The sequence below is a fragment of the Carlito syrichta genome, unplaced genomic scaffold (assembly GCF_000164805.1).
Source record: "Carlito syrichta isolate Samal-C Ts95f unplaced genomic scaffold, Tarsius_syrichta-2.0.1 Scaffold316024, whole genome shotgun sequence".
Taxonomy (NCBI): domain Eukaryota; kingdom Metazoa; phylum Chordata; class Mammalia; order Primates; family Tarsiidae; genus Carlito; species Carlito syrichta.
Genome location: NW_007260120.1, coordinates 122,471 through 145,251, shown reverse-complemented (window position 1 = coordinate 145,251; position 22,781 = coordinate 122,471). Strand labels below are relative to the sequence as shown.

Genomic DNA, 22,781 nt, shown 5'->3' with positions numbered 1-22,781 from the left:
TTTCCAGAAAATACATCAGAGAATGGTAAGCTTTTCTTTAAGAGTACCATGTGGCTCGGTGGTTCAGCCTGTAATCCCAACACTTTGGGAGGTCGAGGTGAGTGGATTGCCTGAGCCCGCGGGTTCGAGACCAGCCCGGGCAACTTGGTGAGACCTTGTCTCTACAATAAAATAAAAAATAGCCGGACATGGTAGTGCACGCCTATAGTTCCGGCTACTCAGAAGGCTGAGGTGGAAAGATCGCTGGAGCCCAGCAGGTTGACGCTGGAGTGGTTGTGAGCATGTGCACCTGCATTCCAGCCTAGGCGAAGGGGTGAGACTCTGACTCAATTAAAAAAAAAAAAAGTGTACCATATGACTTATTTTCAAAATACAAAGACTTCTTACAATTTCAAATAAACTTTTAACATTTTTTGGATGCCTACGGTTTTTGCACTTTTTGTTGAAGATTAAGTGGCTTTATGGGCATGTCAGTGCTTTCTGGGTTATTGTAATCCTGATGGGTGGTTTTGTTTTACAGAAGATGCTTGCTTTTATATAAACAATTTTCTCCAAAAGGAATGCAGTAATTTGGTGGTTGGATGCATGTGGGTTTATGGTTCACTCAGAGAAAACCAGATATCTTTCAAAGTGGTAGGGAATTATGTGATTTTCCAGAAGGAAAGAAATTTCAAGAGCCCTGGAGTGTTCTATCTAGGACAACAGAAATTCCCCAACTCGTTTTGTGCAAGCAGATAATCTATTAGAATCGTGTGCTTTAACTATGTCACCTTAATGCTTGTTCTCACATTGTGAGAAAACAAGAATAAGAGTCCACACTTCACCCGTAATTTTAGCACGGATCCCCTCATTGTCCCCTGCACTCTGGGAGGTAGGTCCAGTTATTCCTAACAGAGAGATGAGGAGATGGCGACCACAGCTCCCTGAGTGACAGTTCCACGAGGGAGCCAACTTCTGCCATTTGCCTGGGACACGAGGATGGGTCAGGGTCAGGGAGTCATCCGTTCCCAAGCACGGGCAAAGTCAGTCGTCCTGGGATTCACCTCTGGTTGTCTGACCCCAGGCGCTCTCTAACCCTGTCCTCTTTTTGCCTTTCACTGTAGGCATTGGAAACGCTAACTGCTTGCTTTCCCAGGCAAAGGGTGAAATGCCAACATGGAATTATTTGCTGGAATAATCTTAAGCTAAAGCGCAGCCATTTTAACACTGCCTAGTTCTGTCATGTTTCTCTAGCAGTTAACTTACCTTCTAATCACTAGCCAAGGACAGAACTGGTTTCTCAGAGGTAGCTACTGGTGTTTTACAACCCCACCCCAGCTTGTTTTGTATTAATTGGCTTTTTCATGACACAGACCCCATTATCTTGGCAGCAGTCATGTGATTAGCCCACCCATCTGCCTGCCATCCATCACTTGACATCAGTGTCTGTGCTTACCTGACCCCTTCACGTTGATGTGAAACAGACCATCATCCAATCACCTTAACAACCTGCCCCCATCAAAGGGAAGGTTTGAAAACATTCAGCCTCAAGCAGCCATTGGCCATTGCTTTGCTAAGCTCTGGTCTGGCCATATGGCTCTTTGTGCTATGGCCACCATGTTTTCCTAAACTTTGCACCCCCCCACCTTGAGGGGCTGAATCTCCTCTCTCTCTCTCTCTCTAATTTACTTTCTAAATGAACTATATTTTCCAACCTAACTTCTGTGCAATTCTTTGTGTCTTTCACGTGGCACTTGGATCACCGACCCCCTCTGGTCTGGCCTGCCATTTTGGAGTCCCTGCTGGGATTCTGACCTAACATTTTGGTGGTCCTGTCAAGATTATGACCCAACACCCAGCCCGTCTTACAGCCAGAGGTACCCAAGAGACACCGTTCTGGTCAAAGAGATGTAAGCCAAGATTGCTCGGGCAGGACTTGGGGTTTCTAGGCAAATTTTTGCTTTCCTGGTGAAAGGGACACATGTGTCAGCACTGGGCACTCCCCAGTCATGGGCCTTGGATGTGGCCTCGTAGTGGTCTAGTTACCAGGAAGGAAGAAGGGAAGATGGTAAGGACAGTGGTGTTGAGTGCTGAACCGACACTGCGGCTTTTGGGAGATCAAAAGCTCCTGTTAGTTTCTGCTTCTGCTTTCTGGGTATTCTGTGGCTCGTGGGGAAAAGTTCTTTTGACTGACTTAATGACCGGCCAGACACGGCTCTGTACCTATATTCACAGCACAATAATACACACATTTGCCATCCTACTTAACAAAAAATATCGTATAAAACTGCACTTGCCAACCTGCATTTTAAAAAATACCTTAAAACAATCAGCAGGTACATTAAAAAAACACAACTGTAATGCTTATTCTGAAGTACAATGGCACTGTTTCCATTTTCTAGATAAGTAAACAAAGGTGTACAGATTGTGAATGACTTTTCAGTTTTCCTAAGCAGCTAGTGATGTCCTTGTAGAAAAATCTCATGCCATTTAGAGAGTGACAGTAAGGCAGAAAGAGCACCTTTATTTTTGCAGTCATCTCCATTGAATTCTGAAGGTATTTATTTGATATAAATGCTGTATTGCTCAACACCGTATTTTGCCTTAGGGAGTAGGTAAGAGTTGCGGGACATGGTATCTTTTCTCAAAAGTGTGTGATGTACAAGGTCCGACAGTTAAGTTCATGAACCATCCTAGGAAAAGTGCTCCATACCTCATTGCTGACTATCATGGTGGTCACCTTCGAAGTCCTCCTCTTGGGAAGCTATGCACTGATGCCAGTGCCTAGTGCACCTATCAAATCAAAGCAGTTTGGAACTTTTTCTAAAATGGCCATCAGAGCTGTCGTCGTAGTCCCCTTGACCGTCCTGAATGTCAGCAATGTCTTCCTTTCAATATTTCCTTTATCTACAGGCAACAAAGAGTCACTGGGGGCCAGATCAGGTGAACAGGGAGGCTGTTCCAACACAGTTATTTGTACAGTGCTGCCAACATAAGTACATGGTGGCAGGTTCATGACTTAATGGTCAGACCTCAACAAATAATGACAACAGCTCTGATGGCCATTCCAGACAGAGTTCCAAAATTGCTTTGATGGGTGGACTAGGCACTGGTGTTGGTGTATAGCTACCCAAGGGGAGTACTTTGAGGGTGACTATAGTGATATTCAGCAATGAAGCGTGTAGTACTTTTTCTAGGATGCGTTTGCAGACTTAATTGTTGGACTTTGTATATAAGAAGCTATGAAACATATGTATAGCAAGGCTGTTAACAATATAAGGGTGGAATTGGTGGGGGACAAATATAGATCAAAACTGCAGTGAGTTCTCAATAATCTTCTAAGTGCACTTCAATTGCATATGCAATTAACTACTTACAGCTTGAACATAATATTGAAATGTTGGAGACTAATTTAATCGTTGAAGCAGTTTGATTATATTAAGAAGTATGTCAAACAGTATGTAGAATATTTATATTTGCTGGCAGAAAGTTATTCATAATATTTTTTTACCACTTTTTGAATGTCTGTGGAATACATAATGGCGTTCCCACTACTGTTTCTGGTGTTGGTAATTTGTGTTCTCTCTTTTTAATTTTTAAAAATATATTTATGTTTAGTTTAGAGTTGTGGGGGACAAGTGAGGGTTTGCAACATAATTACGCTGCATGCAGGTGAAGTTTGGGCTTCTAGCTGGCTCCCTCTCCCCTGGTAGTGAACCAGGTAGCTCTTGTGTTACTGCCTCCCTACTTCCCCTTCCACCACAATTGTTCACTCTACCCTTGTGCTAATGTGACTAGTGTTCAGAGCGCACTTATGAGTGCAAACATGCAGTATTCAGTTCTTTGTTTCTGTGATAGCTCATGTTATATGATGGTCTCCAGTTGCACCCATGTTGCTACAAAGACCTTGATTTTTTTCTTCTTTATGGCTGCATAATATTCTATCGTAGCCGGGCTCGGTGGCTCAGCCTGTAATCCCACACCTTTGGGAGGCTGAAGTGAGTGGATTGCCTGAGCCTGCGGGTTCGAGACCCACCTGGGCAACTTGGCGAGACCGCATCTCTACAATAAATCAAAAACTAGCCGGGTGTGGTAGTGCGTGCCTGTAGTTCCAGCTACTTGGAAGGCTGAGGCAGAAGGATCACTGGAGCCCGGCAGGTCAAGGCTGTGGTGGCCGGGAGTGGCCACTGCACTCCAGTCTGGGTGACAGAGTGAGACTCCAACTCAAAAAAAAAAAAAAATTCTATCGTGTATATGTACCACATTTTCTTTATCCAGTCCACTTTTTATGGGCATCTGGGTTGATTCCATGTTTTTGCTATTGTGCATAGGTGAGGCAGCAAACATACATGTATAAGTGTCTTTTTGGTAGAGCAATTTATTTTCCTCTGGCTATATGCCCAGGAGTGTTCTCTTATTTTAAAATGCTAAATCTGGGTGAAGGTTTATCAGTTTCTATTGTTCTTCTGAAATAATTAGCTTTTGGTTTCATTGATTTCCTCTATTGTTTTATGTTTTCTATTTTGTTGATTTTGGCTCCTTTATTTCTTCTATGCCTTTTGGTTTACAATGAAGGGATATTGAATTTGTCAAATGCTTTTTCTGCATCTATTGAGATGCTCATACAGTTTTTGTCCTTTATTCCATTGATGTCTATTGAGGTACAATGTGTATTGATGTATTCTGTTTATTGATTTGTGTATGTTAAATCATACTTGCATCCCTGAGATAAATCCCACTTGATCATGGTGTATTTTTTAAAAGACAAGGCCTCACTCTGTCACTTAGGCTGGAGTGCAGTGGTATGAATATAGCTTTCTATAACCTCAAACAGCTGAGCTCAAAAGATCCTACCGCCTCGGTCTTCTAAGTAGCTGGGACTACAGGCATGCACCACCAGGCCCAGATACTTTTTAAAAACAATTTTCTGTAGAAATAAGTTCTCACTATGTTGCTTAGGCTGGTCTTCAACATCTGGCTTCAAGCAATCCTCCTGTTTTGGCCTTCCAATGTGTTGGGATTATAAACATCAGCCACTGTGCCTGGCCTAAGGTGTATTATCTTTTTAATGTGTTATTGGATTCAGTTTGCTAGTATTTTGTTGAGGATTTTACATCTAAGTTCATCAGGGATATTGGCCTGTGGTTTTCTTTTTCTGTTGTTTCCCTTTCTGATTTTGGTATCAGGATTATGCTGATCTTATAGCATGAGTTAAGAAGAATTTCCTCTACTTTAATTTTTTGGACTAATTAGAGAAAAACTGATGTTAATTCTTATTTAAAGGTTTGTTAGAATTCAGTGGTAAAGCTGAAGCCATCTGTTCCTGGACTTTTCTTTGTTGGGAGACATTTTATTACTGATTCAATCTTGTTACTTTTTATTGGTCTGCTTAGATTATCTGTTTCTTCTTGGTTCAATCTTCATAGATTGTATGTATCCAGAAATTTATCCATTTTTTTCTGGGTTTCTGAAATTATTGGCATGTAGCTGTTCATAGTCATCTTTAATAATCCTTAGTATTTCTGTGGTATCTGTTGTGATGGCTCCTTTTTTACATATGATTTTATTAATTTGGATCATCCATTTTTGGCTTTTGGCCTGATTTGTTCTTCTTTTTCTAGTTTCTCAAGGATTTTCTTCTTTTTTTTAATGTAGGCATTTAGTACTATAAGTTTCTCTCTAGCTACTGCTTTAGCTACATCTCCCAAAAAGTGACATGCTTAAACAATTGTTATTTAGTTCAAAATACTGTCTAATTTCCCTTTGGATTTCTTTTGTCATCTCTGGGTTATTTGTGAATGTTTTATTTCATTTCCAAATATGTAGAATATTTCAGATATCTTTCTGTTACTGTTGTCTTATTAACTCCATTGCAGTCAGATAGCATATGTTGTATGACTTGAATGTTTTTAAATTTATTGGATTGTTTTATGATCAAAATATGACCTAATTGATAAATGTTTCCTGTGCATTTGAAAAAAAGAAAAAACTTTTATTCTGCTCTTGTTGGGTGGCGTGCTCTAAAATATTAATTAGGTCAATTTGGTGGATAACATTGTTCAAGGTTTCTATATCCTTATTTATTTTATATCCATTTGTCATATTAATTATTGAGAGAGGGGTGCTAAAATCCCTGACTCTTAATGTGGATATTTCCATTTTTTTCTTGCAGTCTATCAGTGTTTGCTCCATGTATCTTAAAGCTTTGATAAAAGATATATAAATGTTTGGTTATATAAATGCTGATGAATTTACTTCTATATCATCTAAAATGACCCTCTGTATCTCTAAAATCTTTATTTCTTTGCTCCCAAATCTACTCTAGCAACTCTAATTTTCTTTTGATTGGTGTTAGTATAGCATATCTTTTTTCTTCTCCTTTTACTTTTAACCTATTTGTGTTTTTATAATTAGGGTAGGTTTCTTATGCGTGACATATAGTTGGGTTTTACTTTTTCATTTAATCTCACAAACTGTTTTTCAATTGGAATTATTAGACCCTTTATACTTAATGTGATAATTGATATGGATTGGTTTAAATATATGAAATTGCTATTTGTTTCCTATTTAACTCATTCTCTCTCTCTTTTTTTGGCCTCTTTTTGGATTAAGTAGATTTACAGTTTCATTTTTATCTCCTTGGTTGATTTAGCTATATTTTTTGCTTTATGACAGTACTTAGATATACTATACATCTTTAACTTATTATGGGCCATCTTCAAGTAGATTTTTGCCTCTTCATGTAAGCTATAACAACATTTTAACAGTACTTCTGCCTTTTCTGTTATGGTCTTTGTTTAATTGTTTTCATACATTTTGCTTTTATCCTGTTATAAACACCAAAATACATTATTATTATTTCTGATTTAGTGAAGTATTTTCTAAATGTTTCAAAATTATTTTTATTTACCCACATCATTACCATTTCTGGTATTTTAAATTTTATGGTAAGGATCTAGTTTCCATCTGGCATCATCTTTTCCTTGCCTGAAAAACTTCCTTTAATATTTCTTGCGGTGCTGGTCTGCTAAAGTAAATTTTTCTCAGCTTTAGTAAGTCTGAAAGTCTTTATTCTGTCTTTGTTTTTTAAAGATGTTTTTCTTGATATTCTAAGCAAATTCTAAGTTGGCCATTTTTTCTTTTGGTACTTTAAAGTTGGTACTTCAGTGACCTTTAGCTTGAATTGTTCCTGACTAGAAGTCTGGCATAGTTTTTTCTTCCTTCCTTTGTATGTAATACACCCTTTATCTGTAGCTACTTTTAAGATTTTTCTCTCTTATTTTTAAGCAATTTAATTATATTGTACCTTGATACCATTTTCTGTTTGTTTCTTTTGTTGGGGATTTATTGACCATGTCTTATCTATGGGTTTAAAGTTTTCATCACACTTAGGGAAACTTACACATTATTTTTTTCAAATAATATTTGCCCTCTAGTCTCTCTTCTCCTTTGGGGATTCCAATTACTTATACATAAAACCCCTTTACATTGCTCCTCAGTTCACTGATACTTTCTTATTTTTTTCCCAGTCACTTTTCTGTGTGCTTTATTTTGGAGAGTATCTATAGCTATGCCTTCAAGTTTACTAATATTTTGTTCTGTGGTGTCAAGTCTGCTGTTGATCTGTTAATCCCATGCTGCCCATCAAAAGAGGACTGGATAAAAAAAAAAATGTGGTACATGTACACAGTGGAATATTATGCAGCCATAAAGAACAAAATCATGAACTTCACAGCAACCTGGATGGACTTAGAGTCTATAATATTGAGTGATCTTTCACAGAAACAAAGAATTGAGTATCACATGTTTTCACTCATAGATGGATCTTGAACAATTATTGTAATACTATAAGAAAATGATTGACAGTAGCGGGAAACTGCCAGGAGTCGGGTGGGGAAGTGGGACTGGCAGTAATGGAATCTGCCTGGGGAAGGGGGGCACACCTCACCAACAAGGGTACTTGCATAATGAACATTTGTACACCTAACCCTGAATTGTACCCCACATCTTTAAAATAAAAAAAATTAGGCCGGGCTTGGTGGCTCAGTCTGTAATCCCAGCATTTTGGGAGGCTGAGGCGAGTGGATTGCCTAAGCCCGCAGGTTCGAGACCCACTTGGGTAACTTGGTGAGGCCTCGTCTCTACAATAAATAAAAAATTAGCTGGGCGTTATAGCACGCGCCTATAGTTCCGGCTACTTGGAAGGTTGAGGCAGAAGGATCGCCGGAACCCAGCAGGTCCAGGCTACAGTGGCTGGGAGTGTGCCACTGGACTCCAATCTGGGAGACAGAGTGAGACTCCAACTCAAAATAAATAAAATAAAATAAATTAAAAGTTAAAAAATTTCAGATGGTATACTTGTCACCTCTGGGAGATTAATTTGTATCTTTTCTATCTTTCCATCTTTAAAAAAATTTATTATAGGAATGTGAGGTACAAGTGAAGGTTAACTGCATAAGTGAAGGTTGGGCTTCTAGCTGACCCTTATCCTTCTCCCCGTAATGAACCAGATGCCCTTTTGTTGTCACGTGATCCCACAATCCTCCCTTTCTCCCCTCTAGCAGTGCCCAGTGACTGCCAATTCCTCCCTTGTGCGAATGTGGCTAATGTTCAAGCCTCGCTTATGAGCGAGAACATGCGGTGTTCAGATCTTTGTTTCTGTGATAGTTCACTTAGTATGATGGTCTCAACTCCATCCAATTTGCTGCAAAGTCTAGGGTTTTGTCATTCTTTATGGCTGCGTAATACTCCATCATGTATGTACCACATTTTCTTGATCTGGTTCACTTTTGATGGGCAGTAGAGTTTGGTTCCATGATTTCTGTGATTTTGTTACAGTGAATAGTGCAGCCAGATCTCTCCCTAATATGTCCACACTTTTATTGACCTTTGTGCACAGGTGAAACTCAGTTTTCTTGAACGTTGCCCAGGGGCACAGTCAGCAGGACACTTTCAAGGTTTCCTGTTAAGCTTTTCTAGGATGGACCAGAGCAGCATCTGCTCTAGTGTTGATCTTGAACCACTTATGAGTCAATGCGCCCCGGTCTTCTACCTGAAGCCCATGACGTATGAGGTCTTCCACCTGGCTGGTGGGAATGTTAGCTGTTCCCAATCCTGCATGAACTCCAGGGCTGTTCCTTCTGCTGCCTTCAAGTGATGATTTTGTGAGTCTCAAGGTAGTTTCCTCACACACATGCACTGACAAAGATTTCCCTAGAGATCTGTTGGGGGTGGGACAGGGGTAATGGAAGGTGAGCTCCGCCATCTCTGGAGTGCTATCCCTGGGCAGCAACCCTCACCTCTAGGGTACCCTTCACTGCAAACTGCAGCTGCCTTGATCTCCCTGGTCTCCCAGCCTTGCCTCCCCAGCTTGGAGACCAACTGCCTCTGCACTGGCTTCCTTGTCCCGCTGTGGCCTGGAAACCCTTCAGGAGGTGAAGGGGCCAGTCCCATGACTCATCCTTTTGTCTTTCTTCTCTCAGGGATAGCAGAGAGACCCGCTGTCTGATACTTAAAAACCCCTGTTTCACATATGTTTTCATTCTTTAGTTGTGGGACAGGACATCTATTGTCCTGTAACTCCAGTTTTGATTTTATCATTTCTTGTTCTTTAAAGGAAAATTGATCAATAAATAGCTTTCTTTCTTTGAGAATCTTAAGTATGTTTTCCTGGCATTATGAAATTGACTATTTTTATTTAGTTGGATGTCAGACCTCTTTTTTTGTAGAGTTGATTCTTTTTAGATAAAGGTTTCCTCATGTGGTTTGAAGTTTCAGTGTTTAAGCTTTACTGTGTGACTGTGTTTTTTTCCTTTCTGCTCTCATCAGCTGTCGAAAGTCTCTACTGTTGTTTCTACTCGGCTCATAGGGTCTCTCCATCTTTTAGTGCTGGTCTAGGGCTTCTGTCCTCAGTGATATTCAGTCTTGGACTTGCACCTTCATTACCGTGTCACACAATGGCCTGCCTGGAGTTCCAGCGAGGTGACATTGTGTTCCCTGTTACCTCGTGGGCTTTGACTGTAAGCTCCTCTTGCTTCTTTTCAGGGCTGTGGACTGCAAAGACGGTAATTTCAAGTAAAGAGTTTACCTTGTATTTATGTTTCATTTAGCTTTTGATCATGGCAACTATATATATATATTTTTAAATCAACCTTTTTTGTTTCATCAGAAATAATTGCTATGTGTCGGGGCTAATGGGCAGGGTCAATGGATTTAAACCATAAATTCAAACCATGAATGAAATACAGGACCGCATGTTTTACTTTTGAAAGGTTACTGAGTAATCAGATGTTAGAACCCAGAGCACCATGTTGAATTATATTTATAATGAAGAAATTCTCTCAGCTCAGCAATTTAGATAAATGAATTATGTGTCAAATTTTGCAAGTTCATAAGGTAATTTCTTTCCTGTAATTTTATGGGAAATTGCTTCCTAGACTTATCTTTGAAAAGGAAACATATAACTAATATATCAGTGCATACAGAAGCTACTAGGCATAGTTTTGTTCGGTGACTGCTATTATTGGAAAGTCATATTAGTTACAAAACACTACACAGCACTGTTATCGCATAGTAATTCGAATTATTACAGTAATTTTATGTATTGATTGACATACCCATTAATGCCACATCATGAGACTTTAATAGGTGATTATGTGAGATATTTTGTATAATTTTGCTCTCTTTCTTTAAAAAGCACACTGGAGATGAAAATGCCTGATAAAATATAACTGAGAGTTATTATTAATTCCAGAATATTAAATCTGCTATGATCTCATCACCTGATTTCAGTCACCAGACCATTCTACAAATCTGATCCCTTCCAAAATATGATGGGGATTAGCCAATACCAAACTAGGGAAAAAAGGACTAAATTCTAATATTTGAATTCTTTGCTCATGTCTGACTTAAGTTTTTAGAAACACTTGTATTAATTCCCCATGCCCCTGTGTGACAGGGGTGTTTTGAACACTGAAATGCTGCCATGGTTAGTGTATTAGTGTGTTACCTGAATAAGCTCACAGAATCAGGCTCTTACATGTGTCTGCCTGTGATATTACATGTCACTTGCCTGCTCCCACCTCGATAAGATGTCCCCAGAAGTCACATAATCGTGCCTAAAACACCTTACATACTCTGCACTGAGTAGGATCTCTCCTCTGTGGTCCATATTAATGTGTAAGTTGTTGTCACTTTACAGTTGAGAGAAGAGTTGGCGAACATTCTGCTGTCTGGTTCAGGAGTGTGTTATATCTAACAAGACCTCATGTTTCTTAGTAGGAAGGCTTTTGTTTCCTTTCTAATTCTCCCCAGTAGCTGGTACAACCTCTGCAGGTAAGAGATACTGACATATCCTTTCCTGTTCAGAAATATGGAAAGAAAATAAAGAACGTGTTCTACAAATAACTAACAAGTTATAGTTGGGTGAAGATTTAACATTTTTTGGGGGGAGATAATACTATTTATCAATTATCTAGCAAAATGTTTGTGTCTACTATAATGTTCATAGCATTACATAAGGAAAAACAAAACATATTACAAACATTGTTTGACCTTATTTATGTTTTATTCTTGGCTATTCTTATGAACTCTATGGAGATAAATGAAGAAAATCTTGATTTACTTTATTTATTTATTTTTTTTGAGTTGGAATCTCACTCTGTCACCTAGACTGGAGGGGGCAGTGGCACGCTCCCTGGCCACTGCAGCCTCGACCTGCTGGGCTCTGGCGATCCTTCCGCCTCAGCCTTCCAAGTAGCTGGAACTACAGGCGCGCGCTACCACGCCCGGCTAATTTTTAAAAAAAATTTATTGTAGAGATGAGGTCTCACCAAGTTGCCCAGGTGGGTCTTGAACCCGCGGGCTCAGGTAATTCACTCACCTCAGTCTCCCAAAGCGCAGGATTACAAGCTGAGTCACCGACCCCGGCTTTGATTTACTTTAAAAGTCACACAATTATTTAATGGTAATGTTGAATCTATTTATGGAGAATTCTACAGGATCATAATCTGTAATTAGTATAATTAATGCAGAACATAATACAATGAAACTCATTTCTTTCTGAGATGCTCAGGTAATTTTGAACGCCTTGAACTAAATGTATTTAAGTTACTTGCTGTGATAGAAAGAAGCTTACATTGTTTTTGGTAAAGATTTTCATTTCTAAACCATTATAGTCTAAATTACTGAGGTCACCAAATTCAGACCTGAAGCTTATGGAAATGAAGTCTTTGTAATATCAGAGATAAGTTCTACAACCTAATAGGCAAACTTTTTATAAAGAGCATATCATTATGTGTGTACATGTATACACTTTAAAAATCTCCTCTAAGAATATTGAATTCTGTGCTTAACTGTTATTTATTTCTCAAAAAACACAGATTATTTATATCTTGTATCATTTTCTTACCACTCTGGAGTGTATTTCTTTGGCATACAATGGGAATAAAAATTCCGATTCCCCTTCCAAGCGAAGTCCATCTTTTGTTACGCGCAAGTGACCCATTCCTGTCTGTCAAACAAAAATGAGATAATACAGATTTTTAATTGCTCTTTTTCATCCTCTTAACATGGACTTATATTATACATTTATTTCCATGGATTTCCTACTACCTTTTCTGTATTTCTCCTAAATGTCTTATTTTAAACGTTAGACTTTTTTATTCCATATTCAGTATTGTGTTAGCTCTTGTGTAAGTAGAAAGGACTATTTAGAAAATACAAGGTTTAAAGAATCAATGTATAATAAACACTCAAGAGCCTTCCACCATGTAAGAAAAAGAATCTTACTATTACTTTAAATTTTTTAAAAATTAAGATGCAATAAAGTGGATTCTTTTGAGGTGTACAGGTCAGTGAGTTTTAGTACATGCGTAGATTTGTGTAACCACCAACACAATCCATCATCTGCCCCAAACAAATACAGATACACTAAATACAGTAAATGCAGTAAATGCAGTAAATACAGGGGGTGCCCCCAAAGAGTATACACATTTTAAGAGTTGTTATCTATGTATGACTTTTTAAGCTGAGTTGAATTATGGTAGCGATGTGCTTTATGACGTTCCACCATCTTTGACTGTCCTGCCCGTCACATGGCGATGCTAGCATTCATTTGATCAACGCCATCTTTTGAGCGAAAATCATACTAACAATGTGTATACATTTTTTTGTGCCTTCCGTATTTATTGGGCACTTCTTAAGTGAAAAGTGACACAGGAGGGTGTTGCGTTCTGCTCAAGGTGCCTGCTCTCAAGAGGTTGACCAGAAAGGACAGAAGATGCAGTTCCTGACCGCCATGCTGTTAAATCTCGTGAGCATGTCCAACTTCATTTCCTTTGCAACCTGCAAGCACACAGCACTGACATCTTCCTCTTTTGAAACACTGTCCTCTGGTTTCCATAACACCTTGCTTCCCTGGGTTCCTCCCACCCCTAGAACCACATTCCTGGCCTTGCCACAGGGTCGTCCTCTCCACCCAGCCTTTCCTGCCAGCTTCCTCAAGCTCAGTCCTAGACCGGCTCCTGCATTTATTCTGCATGTCACTTCCGTTATCATTTCAGGGTGGAAGTCTCGTATATTCTTTTTCCAATTTCTTTTATTGTAATGAAACATACATCTATAAATATTACTACTTTAACCATGCTAAGAGTGCACTTTAGTGACATATGCATGTATGAACTCCCAATAATACATTTAATATAACTGGAAATGTTGGGTTCAAAACACTGGCAAAAGAAGTAACAAACAGGTATATAAATAGATTATATTCATAAAATCTTATGAAATGATAAAGAATGCATAATAACTAATGGGAAAATATAGCCTTCTACAATAAATGGTGTTCACAGAACTGGTTATTTGGAAGAAGAATCAAATTAGAACCTCTCTTCTTATTACAAGATATTCTTAATGGTAGTCCCTTCATTTGCAATTTGGAGGAGGTACCATTATGAAGAGCATGCCATGGCTCCATAGGGGTGATGCTTCACACATTCTAAAGCATGACACAGAGGCTGTCATCATCGACACTCTCACATCACAGTCCTCATCACTGACTGCTACCCAGGAATTAGAAACAGATTTTCACGGCATCTAAATGTGCTTCTCAATATATTACCAAGAGTGTGGTGGTGCGAGACCAGACGACTCCAGCAGAATACACTTCGAGATTAAAGTAAGAGTGTCAAAATTACTGGCAGGAGACGTGTACACTGAATTGACTAAGCCATCTTACTGAATGCAACTAACAACTGAGAACTGTATTAGAGTTGTATCATCAACGGGACTGATGTCTTTGCTACCACTCACATGGATATTTGGAAACAAAGAGGAGTCAGTGTTGGACAATAACATGCACCTCTCAGCAAATTTTGGGAAGCAACAACTTTAAGAACATACATATTTTGTAAAACAATTGACTCAAGTTCATTTGCAAAGAGATGGAAGAATTTTTAAGGGAATATCATGATCCAAGTATCAGATTCTATGAGCAAAATAATTGACTGATGAATTTTTTAATAGTCATCCCGGATCCATCAACATGCCCGCAAATCCTATGACAATTTTTCATAACCATCTAGCACTAAATTTATATCATTCCTTCATGGTCATTGCTAATTTTATACACACACAGACACCCATGAAAGCTATCTTTCATTTCTTTTTATTTTATTTTTTGAGTTGGAGTCTCACTCTGTTACCCAGGCTGGAGTGCAGCGGCATGCTGACGGCCACTGCCACCTTAATCTCCTGGACACAGGTGATCCTTCCGCTTCAGCCTTCCAATAGCTGGAACCACAGGTGCATGCCATCACACCTGACTAATTATTTGATTTATTGTAGAGATGCGGTCTCATCAAGTTGTCCAGGCTGGTCTCGAGCCCCTGGACTCAGGCAATCCTCTCGTCTCTCTCTCTCAAAGTGCTGGGATTATAGACGTGAACCACTGCGCCTGGCCATCTTTCATTTCTACAGATTTTTTAGGTATTTACTGAGTACCTAATTATATGCAAAGCACTGTGATAGAGTTGAGAAGTCAAAAAAAGTATAACAGTCTATGGCCCCTAAGTTTCTCAGGCATAAATAGGCACAGTAGTAATACAGACGACTTTAAGAGTTCGGAATGAAACTTGATCAAAGAACATTGGAGAATCTGTCTTGAGAGTACAGTATTTGTGCTGGGCCCAGCTGGAAGAGTAAATCTTGAGAATATCAATGATACTTTTGTCATGGAGGTATTACACTGAAGATCAAGATTCTAATCTTCTTCATGGCTAAGAAAAGCTAGAAATCACAAATGCTCATGCCATAAAAGATAAGATTGACAATTGAGACTTCATCAAACTGAAAACCTTCTGCAAAGTAAAAGAAACCATCCAGAGAGTGGGGAAACAGTCCACACAATGGGAAAAAATATTTGCCAACTGTATATCTGACAAAGGCCTAACGCCCAGGATCTACAAGGAACCCAAATATGCCAAAAGGAAAAAAACAAACAGCCCTATTAAAAAGAGGGCAGAATATATGAATAGACACTTCTCAAGACATATGAGCAGCCAACATAAGTGAAAAATGTTCAGCTTCACTAATCATCAAAGAAACACAAATGAAAACCACACAGAGATTACCACCTAACTCCAATCAGAATGGTCATCATCAATAACTCAAAAAACAACAGATGCTGATGTGAGGAAAAACGAATGCTTTTACACTGTTGGTGGGCGTGTAAAACAGTACAACCTCTGTGGATAACTGTGTGGCGATTCCTAAAAGATCTGAAAATCGACCTTCTATATGACCCAGCAATCCCCCTTCAAGGTAGATAGTTATCATCTATGTATCTCACTTTTTTTTTTAGTGTTGTCAACTCTGAAATTCTGTTATTTCAGGTGTTGTGTGATAAAACAGCTGAGATTGTTCTGACTTCCACATCTGACAGTTGCATATAGTCCAAATCTTACAGCTGTATGACAATGGTGACTACTGAGAAAATGTCTTTAATTCTTGTTCCCACCTCATTATAGTAACACTTATTAAATCATCCATGTTGAGAACCATATTGTACCAACAGGGTGGTGGCTTTTGTCTGAGTGTAGCTTTCCACATTGTTTTTACAATAAGAAGTTTGACAGAATGGCAGGCACCTTTTCATGTCACACTGAAAATAGAATAAAGTGAAGGAACAACTTTAGCCAAAGGACTTCATAATTTTGTGCCAAGCCCGAACTGGGCATTTAATGAACATAAATAATCCTTATCAATTCTTGTTTGTGTGCTATTCAAGAATCACAGATTGAACATAACCTTCATTAAAACTGAGATTTGAACCCGGTCTGAATCCTAAGCTAATATTATTCTTTTTTTTTTTTTTCTGAATTGGAAGTTAATGACTTTTTTTAAAAACATATTTTTTATTTTAAAATTGTGGGGTACAGTTAAGGGTTAGGTATACAAATATGCATCGTTCAGGCACCCTTGTTGAAAGGGGTGTCCCCCCCCAGTCCCCAGACAGATATTGACTACTGTTAATCCCACCTCCCTGCCCCCCCACAGTTTCCCACCGCTGTTGATCCTTTTCTTTCTTTTTTTTTTTTGAGTTGGAGTCTCACTCTGTCGCCCAGACTGGAGTGCAGTGGCCGCTCCAGTCTGGGCGACAGCAGATCCTTGCTGGGCTCCGGCAATCCTTCCGCCTCAGTCTTCCAAGTAGCTGGAACTACAGGCACGCGCTACGACGCCTGGCTCATTTTTGATTTATTGTACAGATGAGGTCTCGCCAAGTTGCCCAGGCGGGTCTCGAACCCGCGGGCTCAGGCAATCCACTCACCTTGGCCTCCCAAAGTGCTGGGATTACAGGCTGAGCCACGGAGCCCAGACAATCCTTTTCTTATAGTATTATAATAGATGTTCAAGGTCTACTTATGAGTGAGAACATGTGATACTCAGATCTTTGTTTCTGTGAGAGATCAGCTAATATTATTCTTTTCACCATTTTACAGTATTTCTAAGGGAGATTTTTCTTAAACAAATAAAACCTAAAACAAGTAAATAAGATTGGGTTGGTTTATAATTTCAAGATATTATTTTCATTAGCATTGGTACCAGAAGACATAAACTGTTTTATATTATTGGTTGAAAAGGAAAAGAAGTGAGTAGATTAATATCTAAAGCACACTGATTTTGTTATAACAATGCAAGATCCAACAATAAGTTTTATGAACCATCCTAGAGAAAGTGCTACATACCTCAAGGCTGAATATCATGGCGGTCACCTTCGAAGTCTTCTCCTTGGGAAGCTATGCTCTGATGCCCACACCTAGTCTACCCCTCAAAGCCATTTTGGAACTCTTTGTGGCATGGCCATCAGAGCCGTCATCGTATGACGCTTGATGTTCCGAATGTCATCAAATGGCTTCCTTTCAATATTTCCTTCATCTTTTGGGTAAAGAAGAGAGTCATTGGGGTCCAGATCAGGTGAGGAGGGAACATTGTTCTAATAGTTTTTTGTACAGTGTTGCCAATGTAAGCACACAGTGGCAAGTTCATCACTTAATGGTCAGATCTCAACAAATAACGACAACAGCTCTTATGGCCACTCCAGAAAAAGATTGCTTTGACGGGTTGACTAGGTGCTGGTGAATGCATAACCTCCCAAGGGCAGGACTTTGAAGGTGACTGTAGTGATATTCAGCAATGAGGTATGTGGCACTTTTTCTAGCAGTGTTCACCAACCTCACTGTCAGACCTCATATTCCTTATTCCAGTTCAGTTTGAGGAATATCACTCTTCACAGCAAGCGCCTGTGGCTTGAGATCATGTGAGCTTTTGCCTTCCTTATTATCCTATTGTTATAATATGGTGAAATCCTTCATAGAAAAATTATAATAAAAGGAAAAATCAAAGACGTAGCTCTGTGATAAAAATGAAAACCATAGTGCTATTTGTATCTTAAGACACCAGTAATAATAGAATGTGTGTCACTGATACCCATGATAATGACATTCCTCTGCACTTGGAATAGTGCTAAGTTTATCTTCCTCCTCCAAACTCAAGTCTTAATAATGTCTTGTCTTCCAAGAAATCAAATGCCATTAAGTTGTGTGCGTTCCTACTGTCTGTGACCTCTGCTTCAATCCTTCTCCATGGCGAGTAACACATAAATCAAAAATTTCAATTTGGTTTTCAGGCTGGAAAGCACTGATATAATATGATACCTTTTAGAAAGATATAAATAATTTGAAAAAATGCCACCATGTCGTACTTTTCTTTTAATCATAGCTTCCGTTTGTTTGAAAGACAGATGGGAAGGATAGGCCAGCAACTTAAGGCATCAGCTTCAGACCGTTGAACACTGGATGACCGCGTGAGCAGGTCTGTGGCTCTGGGCACATCCCCGCCACTAGTACAGGCTACATTGGAAGGCCAGTGGCCAAACGTTGCTAATTGAAGCCACCACATACATTAGACAGGCACAGCAAAGAGGCTATGTTTGCCTCCTGGTCTGTGTCAGGCCCACTGCCTTCATTCTTACAGGATGCTTTTCTGGGGACAGACGGCTCTCCAGTGGATTCCTTTCATGGACGATTTCCTCAGATGCCTCCCTCCAACTGAAGGCACACTGCCCTTCCCAGGAGCCTGCCCCATGGAACAGAGCAAAACCACCACGAGGTAAGGCCATGGTCACCCACTGGGTAGCAGCTATTAGGGACACCAGCCTCTCGGTGATGAAGGAAGCCATGTGAGGCAAGGAGCAAACGTGTCTTACGATATGCTAGTACAACAGTCCCTGAACATATGACAGATATTTTGTTTTTCCATATAATTACTGCAGCACATTTTCTTTTTAAATTAAAATCTCTATCCTATCTGATACAGCCCCTGTTTGCAAAACACTGAATGCCCTCATAGACAGTATTTCAGTAAGCCATTTTGGCTTGGGCTGCATTTGATCTCTTTAAGTTCAACATATGAGCAAGGATTGACACCATATAATTTAAAGAATTAATCTTATAAAACACAACGCTGCTGGGCACAGTGGCTCATACTTGTAATTCCAGCACTCTGGGAGGCTGAGGCAGGAGGACTGCTTGAGGCCAGGAATTCAAGACCAACCTGGGCCACAGAGCAAGACCCCCATGTCTACAAAAATAAATTACCAGAGCGAAGTGGTGTGTACCTGTAATCCCAACTACTTGGGAGGTTGGGGTGGAAGGACTGCCTGAGCCCAGGAGTTGGAGGCTAAGGTAAGCCATGATTGTGCCACTGCACCCCAGCCTGGACAACAAAGTGAGACCTCAACTTAAAAAAAAAAAGGAATCCTAATAATGTATTTGCCAGTGAGACTACAACTGAGATGTGGACAATGGGAGTGGCATACCTTAGAAAGTCTCACATCTCGCTTGTGGGATCCCATTTGGGCACAGTTCTTGTTTCCCATCACCAGTTAAGGACCAGAACATCTCTGTCTATACCCTCACTGTCATCAAAGGCGACAGAGTGAGACTCCAACTCAAAAAAAAAAGGAGTCGATAATACAGGAAAGAATGTGAAATCAGAGTCAGGGACTCCTGCAAGTGACGCGTGTAGTTTAAACTTGAGATGACCCTCAGGCAAGCAGTGCCTGCAAACTTAGCTGGGCACCCCCAGACCCTTTACAGCCTCTCCCGGGAAGCAGCTTGGCAATGCCCCTTCCTAAGAGCCTCCCCATAGAACTGGAGCCTGTCTTCTGGCTCCCTCAAATCATGTTGCGTTGGGTGTCAGCTCTAAACTGCCCTTCACGGACTGGATTTGACTCTGCTGCCCTTTGAGCCTCTGGGCTTTTCCTGGGCTGCTTAGTCTCTATTCATTTGCTAAAATCCTATAACGACCACTAAATTAAAGGAGATAAGAAAAGGAAAACGTGCCTCCTGGGTCATTCCATGCCTTATTAATTCAATAACTATTTACAGATTCTCAATTTTATGCTAGATCCTGAGTCTACCAGTCTCAACTACATGGTCCCTGTGGGTGAGCAGACATTTGAAAATCACACACAAAAAGTATATGAACAAAAATTGTGGTGTGTGCTGTGATGTGGAAAAATACCAGGGTGCCCCCTCACAAAATGTACGCACATTTTAAGAGATGTTATGTATGATTTTCCAAAGTTAAATTGAATGACGGTAGCTGAAAGGCGCAGAGAACAGTCAGAAGGACGTCCCCAAGATGGCGCTGCCTCCCAAAGACAACAAAGGCCCTATGCGGCTTTTCCTGCCCACGAAACTTAAACCTGTGCTCAAACAACCTCTCCCTGTAAAAATGCTGCCTCATGGTCTCCTCCGATGAGACCCAGGCACAGCACAGGCCAGCCCCTGCAAGGTCCATAAATATACCCTTCTCCCTACATAGCTCTCTCTCTCTCTTGCTTTCTCTCTCTCTCTCTCTCTCTCTCTCTCTCTCTCTCTCTCTCTCTCTCTCGCCCTCTCTCCCCCTCTCTCACTCGCTCTCTCCTCTCTCTGTCCCCACCACTCTCTTGCTGGCTCTCTCTCACTCTCCCTCCCCTACCAGGCGGTTACAGACCCTCTTCCCTCTTTCTGTAGCTGCTGCCCTAATAAATCTCTTGGCCTCAAAGGGTGTTGAGTCTCGCTGCGCGTCACTGTCTTTCATTGGTGCCATGCCTCGGTCGGGAATTCTCTCACTCTAAGGTGAGACCCCGTCCCAGCACTGGTGGCACTCACCCCTTAAGGCCTTCGCCCACTTTCTTGAATGCCAGCGCCGCATCCATCACCACCTTGGATAGGTAAGTGCCCTTACCTGAAAAACCTAAAAACCTCGCCCGGGATACCCGAAAAGGACGGACCGTTGATCGTCCAGCGACTCTTTCGGACCCAGGTGAGGGGGGGACCACACCCCACCTAGGTTTTCAAAGCCACAGCGGACCCCTACTGGTTTTTCTCTAAAACAACCTCTTTAACTCCTATAAGCATTCGAAAAAGTGGGCAGAGATTTCCCTCCCTCCCGTCCCGCTTCGACCCATTGAACTCTTGGCCTTAACGGGTGTTAGGTCCCACTGTTAATCGGGTCTTTCTCGCTCTTGTACAGGTCTCTCTCTCCCCCCTGGGCGGGAATCCCAATTCGATGCCTGTGGCCAATCCAGCTCTGTCAAACTTTCCCCACCCTTCTGAACGCCCCAGCCACATTCACACTAGCACTCGTTGAATAGGCAAGTCCCCCTCCCCAAACAAGGGATAAGAACTTTTCGGGGAACTCCAGAGGGAACGGGCTTCAAACCACACCCGCTCCGGCCACCGGGCGAGGGAAAACACACCCGCCTCGGCTTTCATGACCACCACAGACCCTAAAGGCTTCCTCTTCTCCTTTATCTCTCTCAAACTTTAAAAACTCCCACGGCTGCCAGTTTACAGCGGGCCCCAGGGGCCCCATGGCTGCTAACCCACAGCGGTTTTAGTAAAATTCTCTCTATCTCTTTCTCCCCCCTCCCTAAGGAATTCCATGGCTGCCCGGTCACGTCTGTTGGCCCACGGTGGATTCTAAGGGGTCCCACGTCAAAAACTGTGTTCGACTGGCAGTGAATACACTCCCCACCCGCCGCCCGGTCAAGTGCTCTCTGTCTGATTCGGGAAATCCTAGCGCTAGGTGCCTTGACCCCCTCGGTTCTCCAGGAGAACCCTGGTTGTGCCAAACCTCTGTGACGACAGACTTTGCCACAGCCACACTTCTCGGACAGCCAACTCTTCAGGGGACGCCCCCTTTGGTCCACCTGTCTTAATATGGGAGGCTCGTAATCCCTGCCGGCCGATTCTCTCTCTCCCGATATCAAGCCCAAATGCCTAATTCGCCTCTACACACACAAGACTGGCCAACATATCCTTTAGACAACCAAAATCAGTGACCTATATAATTTCTGTGAGCGTTCAGAATGGTAGGTAGAGATTCCCCACGTTCAGTCCCTTTCACTCTTCCATAAACACTCCCTCTACAGTTTCTCTCTTTCCCTTTGTCCTACATGCATCTCTGCTTCCTCCTCCAAACTCCCCTCCCCCACCACAAACACTGTAAGGCCCCTCCCAGCGGCTTGCTCTTCTCCCATCTTGGATTTCAATCCTGCAGAGGAGACTCCTCCTTCCTCTTCAGCTCCACCCACTTCTCCAGCAATTCAACCTCTGTGCCCTCCCCTTTCAATCACCCCCCAGTATAGCCCTCCGGTAACCCGATCCAAGGCCACACCGGTCATTCAGGTACACGTCCCCTTCTCTACCTCAGACCTCTCACAAATAAAAAAAAAGTCTACCTTCAGTCTTTCTCTCTTACCTTTGGAAAAGGGACCGGTGCCAAAGGCCATGGTGCCTTTTCACCCCCCTCCCCTCACTGCTTGATAACTTCCTGGTAACATCCCTACAAGGGGCAACAAGTCTTTGTTGTTTTCTTATCATAAATTTCTCTCAAGTTATATCTAAACTAAAACTATATCAACCTTCTTCCCAGACAAAAGTAAAGGGATCATGTAAATAAATCCTGTTAGCTAACTACAAAAAAGTGTTAATAAACAGGCTAACTAGGACAGAATAAAAGAGGTTTTTCAAAAACCAGATGGAAATCCAGCAATGTTTCTAAGTCGCCTAAGACGTTGCAGCAGTTTATGAATATTAATTTAAACACTGTGGAGGGACAAACTCTTTTGACTATGTATTTTATCTCCCAGTCACCACCAGGTATTAGGCGCAAACTCCAAAAATTAAAAAAAGGGCCCACAAATCCCTCAATTAGAGCTATCAGACATGGCCTTTAAAATCTTTAACAACCAA

The 22,781-nt window shown here is 41.0% G+C and overlaps 1 protein-coding gene across 1 annotated transcript in view; it reads right to left on the bottom strand.

The window, feature by feature from the left end:
• Positions 1-22,781, bottom strand: part of SGCG (sarcoglycan gamma) — an 88,601-nt gene that overhangs the window by 30,243 nt on the left and 35,577 nt on the right. Inside the window, exons 2-4 of the mRNA XM_021706804.1 lie at positions 20,694-20,870; positions 18,509-18,692; positions 12,389-12,490 (exon numbers count right to left, since the gene is read on the bottom strand). Of these exons, the coding sequence (XP_021562479.1) occupies positions 12,389-12,490; positions 18,509-18,692; positions 20,694-20,870 (463 nt within the window). The remainder of the gene's footprint in view (positions 1-12,388; positions 12,491-18,508; positions 18,693-20,693; positions 20,871-22,781) is intronic.